A 19,656-nucleotide genomic window follows, 5' to 3' on the forward strand; every position below is an offset into this window, starting at 1 on the left:
TCCATCAGCCAGGTTCCACGCATTGCCCTGCCTTTTTGTTTGGACTCCAGGGATGACTCTGGGTGTTTACAGCTACTGAAAGGTTTCAGCAAGGGAAAACAGGGATGTGCTGTGGAACTCTAGATCAAGTACGTAGCATGTAGGTCAAATCTCTAAACCAGCTAGGCAGAGAGCATTGCATTTTTGTGCCACCAGAGTATGGCAGAAATGAGAATGCACCTCTTAATTACTGAATGTAATCACAGCAGGGCCCCAGCTGCTGCTTTGAAATTCATCGTGAATTTGCACCCAGGCCTACCTCACGCCTCCCAAGGGCTGGTTCCTGCTCCTGACCAGTGATAACACAGATACCAAGGAAGGCACTTCCTGGGGGAGATGGGACTCCTCTGTGAGCCACTTTTACATCAAGGACTTCTCCCAAACATATTGCTGTGCTGAACCTTTCTTAGATTGCAAGACAATAGATGTTCTATAGCTAGAGATTAGTCTCTTCCCTAATTGTTTACTTATTGTTAGGAAGAGGATAGAGTCAGATTCTTAGCTTTTATTCTTGGCCTTTCTTTAATCAAAACTTATCAGTGTTTCTGTCATCACTTTTCTCCTATATTGCCTAGCACACCGCAGGTCCTCAACAAGTATTTAGGAAGTGCATGAACCATAGCATGCGGTTAGAGAAAGAAGGTAATATTCACCTGCTGCTAGCTAGCAGTTTTGGTAAAGGTAAGGGATAGTGAAATCAGGATTTTTAAATGATCTGAGGCTTTAGAACCTGGGGTTTAAGTCAGAATGATCTGGATTCAGATACTGCAATCCTGTCATCTTGTGAAAAAGTTTTGGTCTTTTGGGGCCTTAATTTCTTCATCTGTGGAATGGGATAACACCACCTACTTAACAGGGTTAAAAATAAAGACATAAAATAACATGAAAAGTACAAAGAAGATGCTCAAGACATCAAAGAAGATGTCTCGCTCAGACTCTTTCCCTGGTCCTGTCTACTGGAAGATGATGAAGCACATACACGTGGGGTCTCACCAATTGCTGTGGGTCTCATATTTCCTCAAGTACAACATGGATGGAGTTGGAGCAGATGTGTTCCGTTTCCTTCCAGTTCTTTCTATACTAGTGGTTGCAAACTCAGATGCCTCCAGGGACTAGGCAGGTGACCACACTGCTGGGTAGGGCCGAGGATGAACCTGAGAGTGCAGCCCTCTGTAAAGACACAGCCGCTATTGGGCCGAGGTTGATTGTTTCCAAACAGGTCACGTTTGTGAATGTTTGCAGCCTGCAGGTCAGCAGTCTGAGACTTCCGCTATCAGCTCCCTAAGTACTTTTGTGTGTGTGTGTGTGATACGTGGGCCTCTCACTGCTGTGGCCTCTCCCGTTGCGGAGCCCAGGCTCCGGACGCGCAGGCTCAGCCGCCATGGCTCACGGGCCCAGCCGCTCCGCGGCATGCGGGACCCTCCCGGACCGGGGCACGAACCCACATCCCCCGCATCGGCAGGCAGACTCCCAACCACTGCGCCACCAGGGAAGCCCCCTAAGTACTTTTTTAAACTTAAAAATGTTTTGCATTAAACAGATATACTTATTATATATGCAAGAAAAAGTGATCACAGTATAAAGAAGACCCAGGTATGCACCTCCAATTTAATAAATATAAGCTTTACTTTAGAAATATCCAGTATGTTACCCTGTCCTTTCCCCTTCAGAGGTAACCATTTTTCTGAATTAACATTTCCTTTTTTAAAGTATTTACCATGTTTGTACCCTTAAGCTGTCATTAACTTTGCACATTTCTGAACAGTACATCAGTGCAATCACACCAGATATATTACTCCAAGTAGCCCCACTCCCTCCTCCGAACCTTGAGATTCAACCATGTTGTCATCACTATAACTAGCTCTCACTGCTATAGTGTTTCATCATAAGAATAAACCAAGATTTATTTTTCCACTCAAAGTTCTGGACGGTTGGCTTGTCTGCAGTATGTTGCTACTAGGCAAAGCTACAATGAATCTGTTAGTACAAGCTAAGTTTCTCAAGGGTAGTGTTTTTCAGAATGTGATTTGTGACCCATTGATGAGTTATGAAACAACTTAGTGGGTCAGAACCAGCATTTAAAAAAAAATTTATTTTTGGCCGTGTCGCTGTGCGCAGGCTTTCTTTAGTTGTGGCGAGTGGGGGCCACTCTTCACTGTGGTGCACAGGCTTCTGACTGCGGTGGCCTCTCTTGTTGCGGAGCACGGGCTCTAGGTGTGCAGGCTTCAGTAGTTGTGGCTCTTGGGCTCAGTAGTTGTGGCTCGCGGGCTCTAGAGCACAGGCTCAGTAGTTGTGGCACACAGGCTTAGTTGCTCTGCGGCATGTGGGATCTTCCCAGACCAGGGCTCGAACCCGTGTCCCCTGCGTTGGCAGGCGGATTCTCAACCACTGTGCCACCAGGGAAACCCCAGAACCAGCATTTTTTAAATGAAGTAACCTAGGATAGATATCAGATGCATCTCACATTGTATTGTTTCATGTAATGTTCGAATGTTGTAACATGTATACTCCACCATGTCCAAAGTGGTCCTACGGTTCCACCAGCAGCATCTGGTCTGCTTCACATCCATACCAACAGTCTTAGGACTTTTAATTTGTGCCAGTCTGGTAGGAGTAAAATGGTTTATCAGTTTGGTTTTAATTTACATTTCCCTGATTACCACCGGAGGGAGAGATTTGTTGGCCTAGTTGGATTATTTTTTAAAAGGATCACTTATTCTCCTAGTTGTACAGACTTGACCCTTAAAGTGAACCCAACTCTGTAACTCAAGAATCTTGATTCCCATCTGGGGACTTCCCTGGTGGTCCAGTGGGTAAGACTCCGTGCTCTCAATGCAGGGGGCCCGGGTTCGATCCCTAGTCAGGGAACTAGATCCCGCATACATGCCGCAACTAAGAGTCCACATGCTGCAACTAAGAAGTCTGCGTGCTGCAACGAAGATCCCTCGTGCTGCAACTAAGACCTGGCATAGCCAGAAATTAAATTAAAAGAAAAAAAAAAGATTCCCATCCAATGCCTACACTAGCTCAGAAGTGACTACTGCAGGCCTTTTGCATCCAATGAACAGAACTCGTCAGGCTGAGGACAATTTGCAAAGGCACAAAAAGGCATGGAATAACCTCTTGACGAGACAACCTTAATCAGGGCAGTTTTAAAAGAACTAAAGTCTAGAGTATTAATATCATGTGGTAGGCCTTTGATGCTCACAAGGCAGGTATCTATCTTCTAATTACTGAACACTGCAGCACACCAACTTCTCCAGGAGATGTCTGTGCGCTAAGTGGAGACACGTAGAGCGGTTTGGAGCAGCAGATGCTAGGAGTTCAGTTAGGCTCATTTGCTGGCCCACACATGCCAGCCTGTCAATACCTATGATTCAGATTTGTGCCTCGGCAGAATCTCAAATGATTTCACTGGTCTTAATCCTCTGGACTTATGTGCAAATAGCTGAGACCACACATGTTAAATCTTTGAATGCCAAGTGTCTTCTGTACTCTTTTATTATCATCATAGTCTTTGCATCAAGATACATAGCAATGATAGCAGGTTTCTTTTTAAAGCTTAGTATTAAATATTAAATATCTTTCCCCACTTTAATTTTACATTACTCTGCCAAGAAAACATTAAAACTCAAGTTATTTGAAGCCTGGACACACTTCCATGATTAGCCGGCTGTGTAAAAGTTGGTGGCTTTGCTCTTCCTGCTGTGTGAGCAAGTCCAGGCCCTAGAAAGATGGACGAGTTTATAACTGTTTTGCAAAAGTGTGCTACAAAAACGGATGGCCTGTTATAAGCCAGGTTACAAAGTCAAGATGGGGGTGAGGGAGGGACAGTTTCTTCCAGAAACAGAATTTCTGAAAAGTCCCAGTCCATTTTTCCCCAGAATGGTGGGAGGAGGGGTAAAATCTCAACATGAGCTTCAAAGCCCCGTCTCTGTGAGGGGACAGTAGTTGCCTTACCGAGGGGGGCGCGGCCATGTCTGCCCATCCCCACTGCTCTCAGCGAGGGAATGGAGAGTTTATTGCCCGGTGAGTGTGAAGTGGGCTGAAGCTCGGTTGGTTCTGAATTCTCTAAGAGGTTTCTTCTAGAAACAAGACAACTCAGACTCTTCCTCTCACTTCAGCAAAGAAGTTATTTTAAAAGCACTTGGGAAGTTCCTGCTGTGCCCTTGCGGGGCGGCTCAGAGGAGGGAGTCGTCAGTACAGCCCCCTTCCAGGCCGTATCGGAACTCCTGAAGGTTGGAGACCCCGTAGAAGTGGACAAAGGCGGCTGCCACCACCAGGACGTGGAAGATCTGATGAGACTGGAACTGCAGGGACACAAGAGAGGGGCCTCAGGGGGACGGCATGGAAGGCTGGAGGAAGAAGAGAAGGCACTCGCCTCTCCTCGTTCCTCCCTAAAATTTTTTACACCATAAAAGTGATAGATGTGTTGGAGAAAAAAAATTGTTAAGCCCTGTCAGGGATACGCCACAATGTGACTACTGGTCACTGCCCTCCCCGCTATTCTCCCACCTACATGCACGGACATGCACGCAGGAACTCGAGTGCACCCCCAGACACTACCTGACCCATGTCTCTCACTGCCTCGGACTCCGAGCTCTACCTGTGGGCCGGTCTCACCACCACAGGCCCCGCTGAAGTGTCGTTTCTTACCCATATGTCGAATTTTCCAGGGAAGAAGCGCTCAGGAATCCGCGCGGCGTAAAGGCCGGCTCCGGTGATGTACATCACGGCCATGAGGAAGAACCAGCCCATCTGGCCCACCGTGGTGGCCTTGACAAAGCCCTCCGCGATGGTGAAGTGCATGGTGGGCACGACGCCGCTCAAGCCAAGCCCCAGGAACACCCCTTAACAAAGCGGAGGCAGAGCATCAGGCGTGGAAACAGCACCGCTTGGAAGGCCCTGCTATCTCACGCTGGTGAGCTACCTTCTGGTGAACAGTACATGTTTATTGGAAATTTAGCGCAAGATGGAGAACACTCGGCAAACATTTCTTTAGCATTCAGAATGGGAAGAAGGCTGTGTAGATGCTCATATAGCTACTCCCTCCTAAGGAGCGCCAAGAACAAACGTCTCACATTCTTCACTATCCGTGAAGCAGCCTAGGCGACCGTGTAGGTCAGAACTTCCTGATGGCTGCCTTGAGTACAGAACCGACTGACACGGTGAGGCCTCAGGTGCTTTGCCAGCCAGGGAGGAGCAAGACAGGTTTCCCATTAAGATCAGGACCCTGACCTCCTGAGGAGACAGACAGACCCAGACTGGAAGTCGTCAGTGGCCACTGGACACAAAGTAAGTAAACGGACGGACAGAACGGGAGCCGGCTCAACACCACCGCCCTACACGCAACCGCAGGGCAGGGACCGCCTCTCCGTTTCTGCAGACGGCCTTGGTAAAGCATCAGTCTGGCACGTGGTCGGCACTTGATGAATACTTAATTATTTTAAATGAAGGTTAAAACACAGCAGATGTTCAGTCTAAAGGGACCGAAGACTAGCGCTAATCGACGTGTTGCTGCGAGTAATAAAGCTTGAGTCTGGATGAGACAGGAGGAAGATGTTTACGCTCACAGCTATCGTGTTACTTGGTAACAGTGTTTATGCCCAGGGTACTTTATTTACCAAGCCAAGCCTTCCATTCCCTTAGTAAAATAACTTGGGGTGGTTTAATTTCAGCCCCTTGGTTTGAGCTCAGGACTGAGCTCAGTGACCCTCAGGTCACTAAAATGACTGCTTTGTACATTATTTAACTTCCTCAAACCAAATGTAAGAGCAGTCTTGTCTATACTTGTAGCTCATTGACCAGGCTGGTAATTATCTGTCCTATTAACATTTTACTGAAATAGTATGAAAGCTGGGGGAGAACTGATCTTTGAAGATGCACGCTGTTTTGAAAGTTCTAAACACAGATCAGGGTCTGAGTGGGGGCCCAGGGTTGACCCCCTTGGGCTCAAGGTCCAAATACCTATGAGGTTTACGCTCTGTCTTCCGACCCACCTGCTCTTGTCTGCCGGTGCTTAGGAGTGGCAAACCGGTCCCACTGGGCCACAATGATGGCAGAGATGCCCAGGACACAGACGCTGGAGAGGTAGATGAGCCGTGGCTGCGGGGAGCAGTAGAAGGAGTAATAGAGCCAGGGCACGAAGCTCCCCATGATGAGCAGGGCGATCCCTGAGTAGTCCAGCCTGAAAAGAGCCACAGAATGAGCGGAGCAGGGGGACAAGTGAAGAGCTCCTAGGGCTTGGTTAGCCAGTTCTCTCTGTTCTCCAGCGGCTCTCAGAGGTGACCGCCCCCAGCCCCTCACTTCCCACTCGATCTGTCCTATATCCTGAATCAAAATCCCATGAGGTCAAGCACTTCTATTTTGCAGTGGAAAAGTCTGAACTGTATCCCTTTCCCCTGGTCCTACATCCCCCTCACGGACACTTAAATTCAGGAATTCCATCACAGTCCAGCCAGTCTCCAGCTTCCACGCAGGAAGGGCTCTGAGTATTCCCCAGTTCTGATAGGTTGAGTTCTAAAAACAAAACCCTTCAATTGGGAGTATTATTAAGGTGTACTGTTCTGCTTTAGTCGACTTCTTAAAGATAAAAATGTATTCTTGTTACTGGTGTTACTGAGAAAAACAAAATAACTCACCATCACCTCCAAAACCACCACCACCACCACCACCAAAAACAAGCAAACAAACAGAACTCCAGGCTCAGAACTGGGGAATAAGGAGAGCCTTAGAGGATGGACATCTGGGGCTTCCAGCAGTATGTGGGCAGCAAAGATAAGCTTTACTGGACTGGTGGGTCAGAGCTCTAGCAGGACGGAGCACAGAAACTTTGCCACGTCCTGAACGGCTTGGGCCACCAGGAAGCTAGGACAGGACTGGGTACTCGGCCCGAGAGCAGCCCACTGGGACCCCAAATTTCACAAAGGGCAGCACTGCACAGGGAGAAAATATACCCGCAACTGGGCTCCATCTGTTGAGGAGGCTGCAGTGAAACTTTTCATGAAGGATTTAAGAGAAAAGCTTCCTGACCCTCTTATACCCGCAAAACAGAAAGCCCTTCCTCTGGCACATCAGGGACTCTTCCGGAGTTGCTGGAGTTCCCGGGACCCCGCCGGCACCTGGATTGCAAGGTGTGAACGGTGCACGGTCGTCCCCTACCGACGCTCTTCTCACTCACTTGGAAAAGGTCCGAGAGACCTTCTCTGAGTGACAGTAGACGGTGTGAAAGAGCCAGGAGAAGCTTAGGCAGAGCACCGCGCCCAGGAAGAACATCCCAAACACCACCTTCTCCTGGAGGGGTGCCATGAAGTACATGTTTGGTCTGAGCATGGTCAGGATTCCCAGAAAGAGAAACAGCACAAAACCTACAGGACGGAGAGAAGAAGGGGAAAAAGGGAATGTGTGATGAGTTAAACCAGCACTAAAGCCACAGGTTGAGCTGTGGGCACCGCGGTCGACAGCTTCCGGAGAAAACGGCACCCGTCGCACAAACCCAGACAGGAAGAGCATCCTCGGAAATGCTGGCGTTTTGCTCCTACCGCGGGGACCATGAAGTGGGGGGAGCTGCCTGCACCGGGGACGGTGCTGACCACAGAGGACGTCGTCTCCTCCCGCTTCTAGGCCTCCCACCCCCGCCGTACAGACCAGCGATGAAGGGCCCAGCAAGTTCACTGCTAGTCGAAAGGCACGACGCCAGCTGTCAAACGGTCACAACAGTGTTGTTTTTCTTTCCCATGGACAAAGGCTGTACAAGTACTGGGCATTTAAGGAGACAAAAAGTCTGACTTTCCACCCAGACCACTCACCAAGCAGGTGGGTCCAGATGTTGCCGGTCTCCGTGTGGATGCGGAAGATGCTCCTGAAGCAGGCCCGGAAGGAGGGCATGGGCGGCCTGTGGCCGTGCAGCAGGTAGTCGTTATCCTTCAGCCAGTCGGGGAGCACATCGTAGGGGATGACCCTCCAGCGCCCTTCCCACACCTGGAACCACACACTCTCTAAGCGGGGCCCGGAGGACACGAGCCTCCCCAATGATGAGGGGTGAAGGAGAGTGTCAGCCCGGCTCCAGAGGGGTCCGGGGAACGGCGGGGCCAGCCTGGGGCCAGAGAAGCCAAGACACAGCACGAGCGAGGCTGCCCCAGGACCAACGGCTCGTGAATGGCTTTGTTCTTGTGTCATGAGAGTTCACCTGGATATGCTTAGGTAAGTAGATAAGTGTTTCTCAGTCTTTAAAGAGAATATGGCAGGACCTCCTTTCAGCTACTTGAGTTTTAAAATTCAGTAGATGGAGTGAATGAAAACAAGGAAATAGAAATTATATATATGGTTTTAAAAATATACATTTACCCCTCCGCCCCTCTGCCCCCGGCGACTCTGGTGGCCGCCTGTCCATCCTTTCCCCCCTTTAGGTACTAAGTTCTCACTGGGTTGAGCCTATGACTTTTCAGAGCGAGGCTTCTTAACCTGGGACGTATGGACAGTGGACAGTGTTGGAAATTTGGATGGAAAAAAAATTTTTATTTTCAATCACTTCTAACTAAATGTAACATTTCCCTCAGTTATAAGTATGAGCAAGTCTAGTATTAGAATTTGTGACTCTGTCACCAATAGAAATCACAGATATGTTCATACACTAGTTTTGCAGAAATCAAAATATTGTTTCTACTCATTACCATTTAGAAATTATAAATTCTAATAAAATACATTATAGCTTGTCATGCATAGTTAACGTATTAATAAAGGTGCCGTGCTTCTATATCACATTCACATATCCTGATGACTGCCAAAGGGACTGACAGCAAAAATAATTAAGAACTCCTGTTTTAGAATATATTTTGAGCAACGCCAACACAGTAGGCAGTAAAAATTTAGCCAGATTCCCCTTGATTTACTTCACCGTAAAGAAAAGCAAGCCCACGCACAGGAGCAAAAGCTCTTCCCCCAAGTGCATGCCTGCCAGGTGGGGGGAGCCCAGGTGAGCCTGCCCTCCCCCACCCAGGACAGGACCTTATACACAAACTCCTCCATCTTCTCCATGGCATGGTGGGCTTGCAGGGGCAGTGTCAGCACCCGCACCTCCTCCTCCTCTTCCTGAGGCACTGGGCATGCCCGCTCTTCTTCAGCCTGCAGGAACGAAACACACACACCACGCCCCCCAGGAGTCCCCTAGTCCAGAGCAAGCGATCCAGAGAAACCCCAACTCACTGCCCTCTGCCCAGCCGCTCTCCCACACACCAGCCTTGTGGCCTTTTCTCCTACAGCATGACAGTGCACAAGTTTAGCACTCTATAAATGCTGGAGCGAAAGCCCAACGCAGCACATGGGGGACAGACGGATGGAGACTGGCACCCGAGGCACACGGGACTAGCGCACCAGGCCTACATGCTCTGTAAGTCCCAAGAGCCCACCCTTATCGCTAAGACAGCGGTTCTGAACTTGCCCCAATTTCCCAAATATTTCTCTCTTCCAGATCACTGAATGCTCAAAAGAATGAAAAAGACGGAGTTTCAGAGATTCCCCTAACAATTTAAATCTGTGCAGTTCTCTGTCCACTGGCTCTGGGGATGCCACGGCGACTGAAACTCTGCATCCACAGCAGCTCCCAGGAGAAGCAGGGCCTCAGAACTGGTTCCGCGGAAGAAGCTGCAGGCCCTCCTGTGCTGCAGGGAGGCCTGAAACACTGTTCAGCTCGACAGCCCTCGCCTCCCAAGGAGGGGCTCCGGGCCGTGGACGCGGACAGCAGCTCCTCCTCCCGGCTGCTCTTTCCCCTGTGATGCTTCCTCTTAGATTTCGCAACACAGACTGATGCAGACCCCTCTGCCCCTCCGTAACGGAGTCCTTGGTTTCACTCAGGGTGGCAATGCTACTGCAATTTTGCTCAGGCAAAATGAAAAGACCACACCGATGTGCACGAAGTGCTGCCAGGTGCTTTCAGGAAGGGCGGGCCCTGCTCCCCGAGCCCCGCCCCTCGGTGACACAGTAAGAATGAGATGGAAGAGCAGGACAGGTGCCTGCCCGGAGTGCGGCGTCCACACCAGCCTGCAGCGGCTACTTCCAGAACTCTTCTATGAGGGAGACTTCTACCTTGTCAAAGCTACACGTTTGTTTTTTTTTTAACATCTTTATTGGAGTATAACTACTTTACACTGTTGTGTTAGTTTCTGCTGTATAACAAAGTGAATCAGCTGTATGTAAACAAATATCCCCATATCTCCTCCCTCTTGCCTCTCCCCCCCCCATCCCACCCCTCTAGGTGCTCACAAAGCACCGAGCTGATCTCCCTGTGCTATGCGGCTGCTTCCCACTAGCTATCTGTTTTACATTTGGTAGTGTATATATGTCCATGCCACTCTCTCACTTCGTCGCAGCTTACCCTTCCCCCTCCCCGTGTCCTCAAGTCCATTCTCTGCGTCTGCATCTTTATTCCTGTCCTGCCCCTAGGTTCTTCAGAACCATTTTTTTTAGGTTCCACATATATGTGTTAGCATACGGTATTTGTTTTTCTCTTTCTGGCTTACTTCACTCGCTACAGGGGTTTTTGTTTGTTCATTATACGAAGCCCAGCCTAATCTTGCCTGACTGCTTCCTTGCTTCAACCACAGACAGGCACTGGCCACTTGTAGAATTTCAGGTCTTGTGCTAATCACTGGGGTATAAGCAACCGCTTACAGTGGGAAAAACAGATAAAAAGAGTTACACTACAGCGTGTTGAGCACTGGGATAGAGAGAGTCCCTTGGGGAGGCCAAGAGGCCTAAGGGGAGAGGCGGGCCCTGGGGGGACAACTTACTTTGGTTGGGCTGGCGACGCCCCGCTTGCCCTGCTCCTCTAGCAGGGGGCCCAGCTCAGCCAGCTCCACTGTGTCCGCCTCCCTGTTCCCGGCAGGAGCCCCACTGCCCTGGGCCACCACAGGTCCTTTGTGAGAAGACATCTGGCCGGTAGCTCAATGCTCTGCGGCTTCAGCTTGGGGAAAGGGTGGGGTCTCTCGGCCCCAGGGGGCAGAGAGTTCCCTGTGATGGAAGACACTGAAAGCAAACACAAACACCAAACACGAAGGGTGTCGACAATTTATTCCTCTTACATCTCATTTCTATGAGCCATTACACGGGGACTAAGACACAGCCGCTCGACTCACAGCCTCTCCAGTCCTAGAGGCCAGTTAAGTGCTTCTGTTCTCCTCTTAACTATCACCCTTTACTTGGAATCTCACTAATCTTAAAGAAAAGGCCGAAAACCTAGTTGCTTGCCTCCAAAGGATTTGTTTTTTGCACCGAACAGTCACCACAGAAGAACAGCTACCCACCCGCAAGTCCCTCCCACGCGCACGGAGCGGAGTTTAGCCCACCAGCCCCAGAGCTACCCTGCCCTGCAAAGTCCTGGCCCTGAGACTCAGGAGGCCGACACCTGCTGTGTCTGCTGCGAGGCCTCTGGCTTAGACATGAGCTAACTGCCGACGGAACTCGGTGGGCCTTACCTACGAATGCTGACACGCGTGCCTTGCGCACAAAAGGAACTCGGCTGTGGGCTAGGTGCCCAGTGGTTAGTTTCTCTGCCAGGTCTGCTACTTCTCTTATAGGATCACAGCCCGGGTTCGACACCTGGACAGCAAGCTTTCCTCACAGCCGCCTCTCACAGCAGCAATAACTTGCCTGGACGCGGGAGGCTGAAGGCAGGAGGCAGCCCAGCCTTGCCCTCTGTCACCAAACAACCGGCTCAGCAAGCTGTCCCAGCAACCATGGCTCATGACCTACGCCCCACTCAAACGAGCTTTTCAGAGACCTGAGACAGGCACACAGATCCTGTAAGGAAGGAGTCTTTAATCAGGCCCCAGGGAGACGAAGGCAGTATGGAAAGGAGGAGGAAAGTGCCCCAAGATTTCCAGCCCCGCAACAGAGGCGTTTCCTGCTCGCAGCAGGAGGAGCCAGAATATCCACATTTTCTTGCACTGGGGTCATCTGAGCCCCGAAAAGCACAGGGCAGTGCAAAGAGGGCCAGGCAACACCTGCACACGGGGCGAGCTGCATGACAGGGAGGAAACAGGAAGCTCGGGCAACCCACACCTTTCCTATGGGCAGTCGAGCAAGGCACCGTGTCCGTCCCCCATGGCTGTTCACCAGACATCCATCTTTGGCATCTTGTACCAGTTCTTTGTTTTACCCAACAGTGATCTCAATTCCTTCTCAGGGATTATCATGCGATATATGCAGTCAGGTGAGGGCAATCCTCAAGTTTCAAAACAGTCATTCTACGCTCAGCACACAAGCACAGCTGAAAGCTACTGGCAGAGCTGGTTCAAGAGAAGAGACGCCCATAACTCAGTGCACGCAGACCTGTCTTCGGTGTCAACACACAAGCAGTTCCTCTTCCTCCACAAGTGCAAGACTCTGACAAGAGAGACGCCAGCCCACAGTCATAGCCAACAACTGAGCCCAAGGAGAACAGGAAATTGGAGGCCTCTGAAACCTCAAGAGATAGGCAACCATGTCAGCAGAAACATTGGGAAATCTTTCTCAATAAGCTGACCACAAAACATATTTCCTCAAAGTGAAGTACTACTGAGTAAACAGCTTAAATAAGAAATAATTTATACTGGGGCGAAAACATAAATAGCTTTGGGCGTCTTGGAGAAGTCTGAAAAGGGGAATATACTCAGCTATTCCAGAATACTGCTGCCAGTATTTGAGGGGTGGCCACTAGGGCTTAAGACAGATATATAGATACAGATATTCTCGGGTTCTGGGATACAACACGACATAGATCACAAATTTATACATATCCCTGATTTTGGTCAGAACACGTATTTCAAAATGAATGAATGAATGAATGAGGCGGCATTCCAGCAAGAAGCTTCTGTTGCTAGCTAAGGGTTTCTGGACTCGTGCTTGTAGGGCTTCCTCCTGTCCCTCTCCCCAGAGTAAGCCACCACATTCACTGAATACTTAACAAATATGTTTAGTGCCAGCACCCTAAGGCACGTTAAGGTACTGTGCCAAATACAAAGTTGAACAAGTTAAGTCACTGTCTTGGAAGAGCCTGTAATCAGATGGCATAAGGTAATCTGTGATGTGTACAAAACCAGTGATACAACTGCGCTGCTCCAGGAGGACAGTGGACGGAGAACCCCTAAACTAGGATGGCCACACACTCAGTTCTGTTACTTTGAGTGCTGTCAAGGCACCATAGTGAGCAAAGTCCACTGTCCAGCTGGGTCTTCTGAACTGTAGCAACACAGGGACAGGAAAGGGAGAGAGAGGGGTCGGAGGTCTGGCAAGAAAGAAAAGCCAATAATGAATGCCAGGACCTGAAAATATCACTTGACAGCGTGGGCCACACAAACAGCTGGGAATTACTGCAAGCAAGCGTTTCAGTTTCTACTATATACCACCAGCCTCAGCCCCTAAAGTGTTAAGACTGACTCTGGGAACCTCAGGAGAGCCGAATGTACTTCAGCTTTCTGCTAGCTTTCCTATCCTTACCTATTTTAGAGGAAACACATTTTCCCTCAAACTCGCCACACCCAATATAGCCATTATAATTGGGCCAGACTCCACTGAGTGCATTTTTGATGGGATTTCTTCAATTCAAGCTGATAAATCTTTACCACTAAGCTTTCCAACTGGATAAACCTATGACATTAGAGAATAAAGCTGTGGAGGCAGGGAGGTGCTTGTGCTCCTATAAATAAGATTATCTGGTGCCAAAATAGGGAAAGGACTGATTCTTAATTGCCAGCATTTCCTGGTGAGTTTATTTCCCTCACACTTTTGGAGACATTTATTTTGTGAACCAGTTCCCAAGTTTTCCAGGCTATAGCACACTCCTTCCCTGGAGTCAAAGGCACAAAACTTCTTCTAGGAGTTTTTAATCTGGGGTCCCTGGGCCCTCACAGGTTCCATGGGTAAGCTCCATCTTACGCCCACATGACTCACATTGTTCTAAAGCAAGACTAGCCTAGCAGTAAAGACAAAGAACATAGCCATCTTCTCCTCTGTCTGCTCTCTTTCTTAGGGAAGGTGGTTTCATAGCACTGCTGGGGGGTGAATGAGTCAAGGCAAAGGCTTATGTTTGAAAACTATCAAGCAGTAAGGGAGCCTCAGCTTTCCTATTTGATCACAGTGTCACTGACTTAGAGTCTGCAGTGAAAAATCACAATGTAACTTTGTAGCTCTCCTCCAGATAAAGCTATCCCAACAGAAGGGGTCTGGTTTTTTTTTTTGATCCCAGAGACAGGTAAGCTTTTCAAATGCCATGACAAAAGGAAAAAAAGTAAAGTATACAGGAATATGAAGGCGTTTCGTACCAGTCCTTGTTTTTAATACCTGGCTTTTAAGTAAATTACACATATATGGCCACTATAGTTACACATTATAGTGATAACTTTATACTGTGAAAGCCCCGATGAAACAAAAGCAAACAAAGTGCACGTCTAAAAGCCAATCACTTGGAATCAGTTTGCCTAGAGGGCACTTTCAAGGATCTCTTCAATCCAAGATAGCTAAAACTTTACAAATATTAATCACATCCCCAACATTTCTGAGCAGGAAAAGGGAATCAACTTTGAGTACAGTGAGAGGAACAAAGTCCAGTGTGTGCCATGAGGGACAAATGGACATTAAGGACAAAATGTAACAACTTTGTTGAGTATCAGCACCAGAAAACACCCCACCAGTATTAATAAAGCTTCTGGATTTAAAGATGACTGTTTAGTTCACCAGCATGATCACAAGGAGATGGGACAGGAGACTGTAGCAAGAGCGTTAAAGACTTTCCGTTTGGCTTGTGTGTGTGTGTGTGTGGTACGCGGGCCTCTCACTGTTGTGACCTCTCCCGTTGCGGAGCACAGGCTCCGGATGCGCAGGCTCAGCGGCCATGGCTCACGGGCCCAGCCGCTCCACTGGCATGTGGGATCTTCCCGGGCCGGGGCATGAACCCGTGTCCCCTGCATTGGCAGGCGGACTCTCAACCACTGCGCCACCAGGGAAGCCCTCCGTTTGGCTTTATAGTAAAGGAGTCAAGGAAATTTCTTCGGGAAACAGAGAACAAACTTTTGGGCCGAGAACGAAGTGCAAATGTCTTTTATCCATCTGCGAATACCACTGATTATACACAACACGCGTGGCACTGTGGCTACAGAGAAGGCAAAGAGACCAGTTAGTGCCTTCGCATGGCTGCTGGCCTCTTTTAAGAGGAGGCAATAACTTCTGTTTTCTACTAAAACCACTACAAGGCTAAATGCCATGAAGTGCTGGAGGAATTCAGAAGAAAAGCTCAATTTTAGTTGGAATAATCAGGAAAGGTATGGTGGAAGATTTTAATAAAGGACCTTGATAGGTAAAGATGCGATCAAGGCATTCCAGAAGGGTAGTGCTATGAACCTAGGCAGGCTTGAAAGAACAAAGCCCCCAGGGCAGTGAATAATCCACCTTCCATAAGGAAGGTCTTGGAAAGGTAAAATGAGGCCAGACTGGAGGCAGCCTAAAAGCCTACCTACGGTGGTGCACTTTATCCATTAGCAATGGGGAGCCTACTGGGTTAAGGCTGCGCCCTTGTCTGAGTCTCCTTCCTACTTGCAGGCAAAGTGTTTGCTTAAAATTTCTGGTTATCCCCTGGGGATCATGTAATTTCTTGGCCACTGAGCATTGAATGCTTTCAGATTTTACTCAGAAATTAGGTATAGTTTTGTGGAGGTCCACCCTAAGACGGTTGCTGACAGGTAACACAGCAGTTTTTAAAGATTGATTCCCCAAGTATCAACCACTATAAGGTAACACAGAAGTTACTCCTGGGATAAAGAAATTTAGTGGCTGCAAGCTGGGAACTATTACCCTGATGCTGCAACCTGTTTGACACCACCCCGCCTAAGTTCCTACTACTGTATGGACACTGCAAAACCTAAGGAACAACAGTTGCTCCATCACCGGTGACGCAACCTCTATTAAGAGAGAAAAGCAGGAGACAGATCCCACGATCACTTCATTTCAGAAAAGAACCAGCCATTATAGCGTTCGCTTGATTTAAGTCAGTGGCCTATATAGTCCCTGCTGTGTTTTCTAGCCTTTCTTCTACATACTGGGGGGAAACTATGGTTAACCCAGCTAAGTACTTAGTAGGCCTCCTGTTGCTCCTCTGACACCTGAAACTATGTAAATGAAATTCGCCTTGTCAGTTTCCCTTTCGCCAACGTAGCACCAGAAACCAAGGAGAAAACATACCTAATTTCTTCAAACTCGAAGGCTTGACCAAAAATCTCAAACATAGGATGGCATCAATGAGAGATTTCTGAGGGAATGAAATTTCGTTTTTCCCTAACGTACTTTAGATTCTGCTCACACTGCAGCTTTTGGGACTACCTTAAACAAAGGCAAATTGTCCACCAACGTCCCCTTCTCCCCCATCAAGGTGGGCGCACCGTCACGGTCTAGGAACCTTGGAGCTCCTCAGGCCACCAAAGGCGGGTACTCCCCGCAGAGAGGCGGTTCCGCGACCCAGGCCTGCAGCCCCTCCGCGCTGGCCTCGCGCGGCGTTGGGACCAGGCTCAGCTCCGGCCTGGCGGGCCCGAGTCGGAGCCCAAATCCGGACGTCTCACCCCGACGACGGGGAGGCACGGCAGCCACCACGGCTGTTGGCAGCGGGGGACGCGGCGCGCACGGGAGGGGCCACGAACGTGGACACCCGACGCGAAGTGGCCGGAGGCGCGGTCGGCTTCGGGCGGGGGTCTCGGGGCCCTCGGAGCCCTCGGGACGCCCGGGCAGGCCGGCTCCACGGCTGCTGCCTCAGGCCCACGCCGAGGCTCCCGGGGGGACTCGCGCTCCGGCCGACCCCTGCCTTCCCATCCGCTCGCCGCGGAGGCCCGGGAAACTTACGGCGGGCGGCGGGCTCTGCTCGGGGCCGCGGACCCCGCGCTACATCCCGCGGCGCTGGAGACGGCCTGTGGCCGAGCGGCCCGAATCTTCTGCGCCCTCCCCGCGCCGGAAGGGGCGCGCAACCGCACAGCGTCACCTCCGCGGGAGCGTCACGTCCTCAGGGCGCTCCGCCCCCTTGGCCCCAGCGAGGCCCAATCACAGGCCGGCCTCTCAGCCCTGCCCCGAGCGGGACCCGCCCCTCCATCTGGCCCCGCCCCCTCCAGCCCGACAATCTTTCCTCAGTCCCAATCACAGGCCCGCTCCCTCGGCCCCGCCTCCCCTCGCGGGGCCCCGCCCCTCATCCGGCCCCGCCCCCTTCGCGGCTCGGCGGCGCCTCAAGTCCCAATCGCGGGTCCTCTCCCCTCGGCCCCGCCTCCTGCGCGCGGGCCCCGCCCCCTCACTCTGCTTCAATCGTAACCCCCCCCCCCGCAAGGCCTCGCGGGGACCACGCCCCCAAGTTGCAAACTAGGGCGCGTGATGCGGAAGGAATTTCAGAGAATTAGACCGAACCTTGCGAAGGAATGCCGAGTTTCCTACCCTGCACCTTGTCCTCTAGGCTGGGCACTTCTTAATCCCTCTTTTTCAACCTCATGGCCCCTCCCTCCCTTCCGTAAATATTTACTGAGCGCCTGTCGTGTGCGAGGCGTGAGGCAGGCAGGCTCCCGGTTACGAAGAGTGCGGCGGAGCTGACTGGTCTTCCTCGGGGACTCCCTGCTCCGCCCCGGGCTCCCGCTGCGGCCAGAGGGGACCGCAGGGTGCTGCAGCCCTCGCCTGGGCGACTGACACTTCTCACTTCTCCCAAGGCTGGTACGTGACCAGTCTATTTTAGATGCAGAGAGAAGGTACTTTAGTATGATCCTGTATGGATGCTTCAGGGCAGTGGGATTAATTCTGGTGCTGCTTAAAAGCGTAGCAGGCTCTGGAGTCACGTAGACCCAGGCTTCTGTCCCTGGCCAGGCTCTCACCTTGAGCACGTTACCGAACGCTCCACATCGTTAAGTACCTCGTCTGAAAAACAGGAATAAAATAGTGCTGTTTCACGGGCTGTTTGTCAGCATTGAGATAATTTATGCAGGCTCTTAGTTTGATGCTTGGCAAATCGTAAATGCTTCACAAACCTTAGCTATTATGTGCTGCCCGCTGTATAAAACCCTCAGAAACGTGTGCTGTCCACAGTACTGAGTTTGTTTCTCAGCATGGCGTTACCAGGCTCTTACCTGCTCCCAGGCCTCATCTTCCTCCACTTTCCCTCTGGCATTTGGGCCTCAATGAACTTGCCTGGTTCTCCAAATGTGAACTTCTCTCCTGCTCCTCAGGCTTTTGCACATGCTGGTCCTTCTGTTGGATTGTCATGCCCCCATTCTCTGCCAAAGGATCCAAGCAACTTGCAATTCCCAGTTCTAGGTCTGGCTTTGGATCGAGACAATCCTAGCTTCACATTCAGGCTCTGCCAGCCACTGGCCAGCTGTATGACCTTCTGCATATCCTTAATCTCAGACTCACAGGATTATAATAAGGATTCAATTACACAATGATCATTCAGCCCAGCACCTGCTACGAGGCTGTTAACCAAAAAACTTTTTTTCTTCTCTTCCTCCTTCTCAGAATCTTTTCCAAACCCTCTATCTGCACCTTGTGTCTCTTCTATAGTATTAACCACACTGTGTTGTAATTATTTATCACTGTCTTACTCTAGACAATGAGTTGTTTGGGGTCTAAGAACAGTCTTGGTCATGGTTGAATCCTCAGGACCTAGCACAGTGCTTGGCATGTGGCAGGTCCTTAATGTTTGTATACTGAGTGGATAAGGCAGGAACCCGTGCGAGACAAGGAATGAGCTTCTGTGTGGGAAATTCTCTTTGCCGGGCTGCTTCACCGTGTGAGCCCAACAACCCTAGGCAAGATTTTCCTTTTTGGAGGTGAGGTAGCCGAGTGTGTCTCACAGAGCCCAGTACACACACACGCCAGCTGATCAAGACATGTCTGATGGAATACCAGTAACACAATTTAGTGATGGTTCTACCCTGGGGAGCGTCCACAAGCCTTTCTTCCAGGGGCCCCAGGGGCAGCAGTATACAGTTCCATGCAGAAAAACAATGCCGACCTTCCTCCTGACCTGATGCATGGTTCTGTTCCACTGTGACTAACAGGAGATCTGAAGAGGTGGCCCTGGTGTGACGCTGGGAGGGAGTGGACTGGGCCAGGCTGTTGGAGCAGGAGAAGGGCGGTCAGGACAGATGTACCTGGGGGCCAACTCTGTCCAGGCACCAACCAGTCCGGCTAGGGCTGGTGGTGTCAGGTTACTTTTGAAAGGACAAGGCTTCTCTTCCAAATAGAAAGACAATACTTTGACTTATTTGCCAGGTACCCTGAAGGATAAATGCAGTGAAGAAAGGGCCAAGGGAAGGAAGGAGGGAAGGAGTGGCCAAACCAAGGACCACTGTGAGGGGTACCTGGGCTCCAAAAGCTTCCCTCTCACTTGTATTCTCCTTCCTCCACCTTAAAAGTTCTCCAGGGAGAAGCTGGGCTTCTGGCTCTGCAGAGACAGCTGCTAAGATGAGTGTGGAGTTTGGTGGCCGCTCACATTTCAGCACAGGGTACAACCGCTCAAAGGTTCTTTGGAAGACCCGGGGGGAATTCTGTGCTGGGAAACCCTTCCTCCCAAGATTCTCAGGCATGAAAAGCCTTGGAAACAAGGACCGCAGACACAACCACCTC

General features: G+C 50.3%; 1 protein-coding gene across 2 annotated transcripts; it reads right to left on the reverse strand.

Moving 5' to 3' along the window:
- Window positions 1-3,502: 3,502 nt before the first annotated feature.
- On the reverse strand, window positions 3,503-17,011 carry ADIPOR1 (adiponectin receptor 1). 2 transcript variants are annotated; one of them, XM_060091525.1, is made up of 8 exons: window positions 16,900-17,011; window positions 10,827-11,061; window positions 9,046-9,162; window positions 7,848-8,019; window positions 7,220-7,406; window positions 6,039-6,226; window positions 4,696-4,889; window positions 3,503-4,349 (listed from the first exon to the last, which is right to left on the reverse strand). In XM_060091525.1, exons 2-8 carry the CDS (start codon window positions 10,965-10,967, stop codon window positions 4,221-4,223), a joined length of 1,128 nt encoding a protein of 375 aa, XP_059947508.1. In that variant the 5' UTR covers window positions 10,968-11,061; window positions 16,900-17,011; the 3' UTR covers window positions 3,503-4,220. The 2 variants fall into 2 exon arrangements, with proteins under 2 accessions (XP_059947508.1, XP_059947509.1); XM_060091526.1 differs by lacking the exon at window positions 16,900-17,011 and adding an exon at window positions 11,511-11,667.
- Between the last annotated feature and the right edge of the window lie 2,645 nt (window positions 17,012-19,656).

The sequence above is a fragment of the Mesoplodon densirostris genome, chromosome 2 (assembly GCF_025265405.1).
Source record: "Mesoplodon densirostris isolate mMesDen1 chromosome 2, mMesDen1 primary haplotype, whole genome shotgun sequence".
NCBI classification, from domain to species: domain Eukaryota; kingdom Metazoa; phylum Chordata; class Mammalia; order Artiodactyla; family Ziphiidae; genus Mesoplodon; species Mesoplodon densirostris.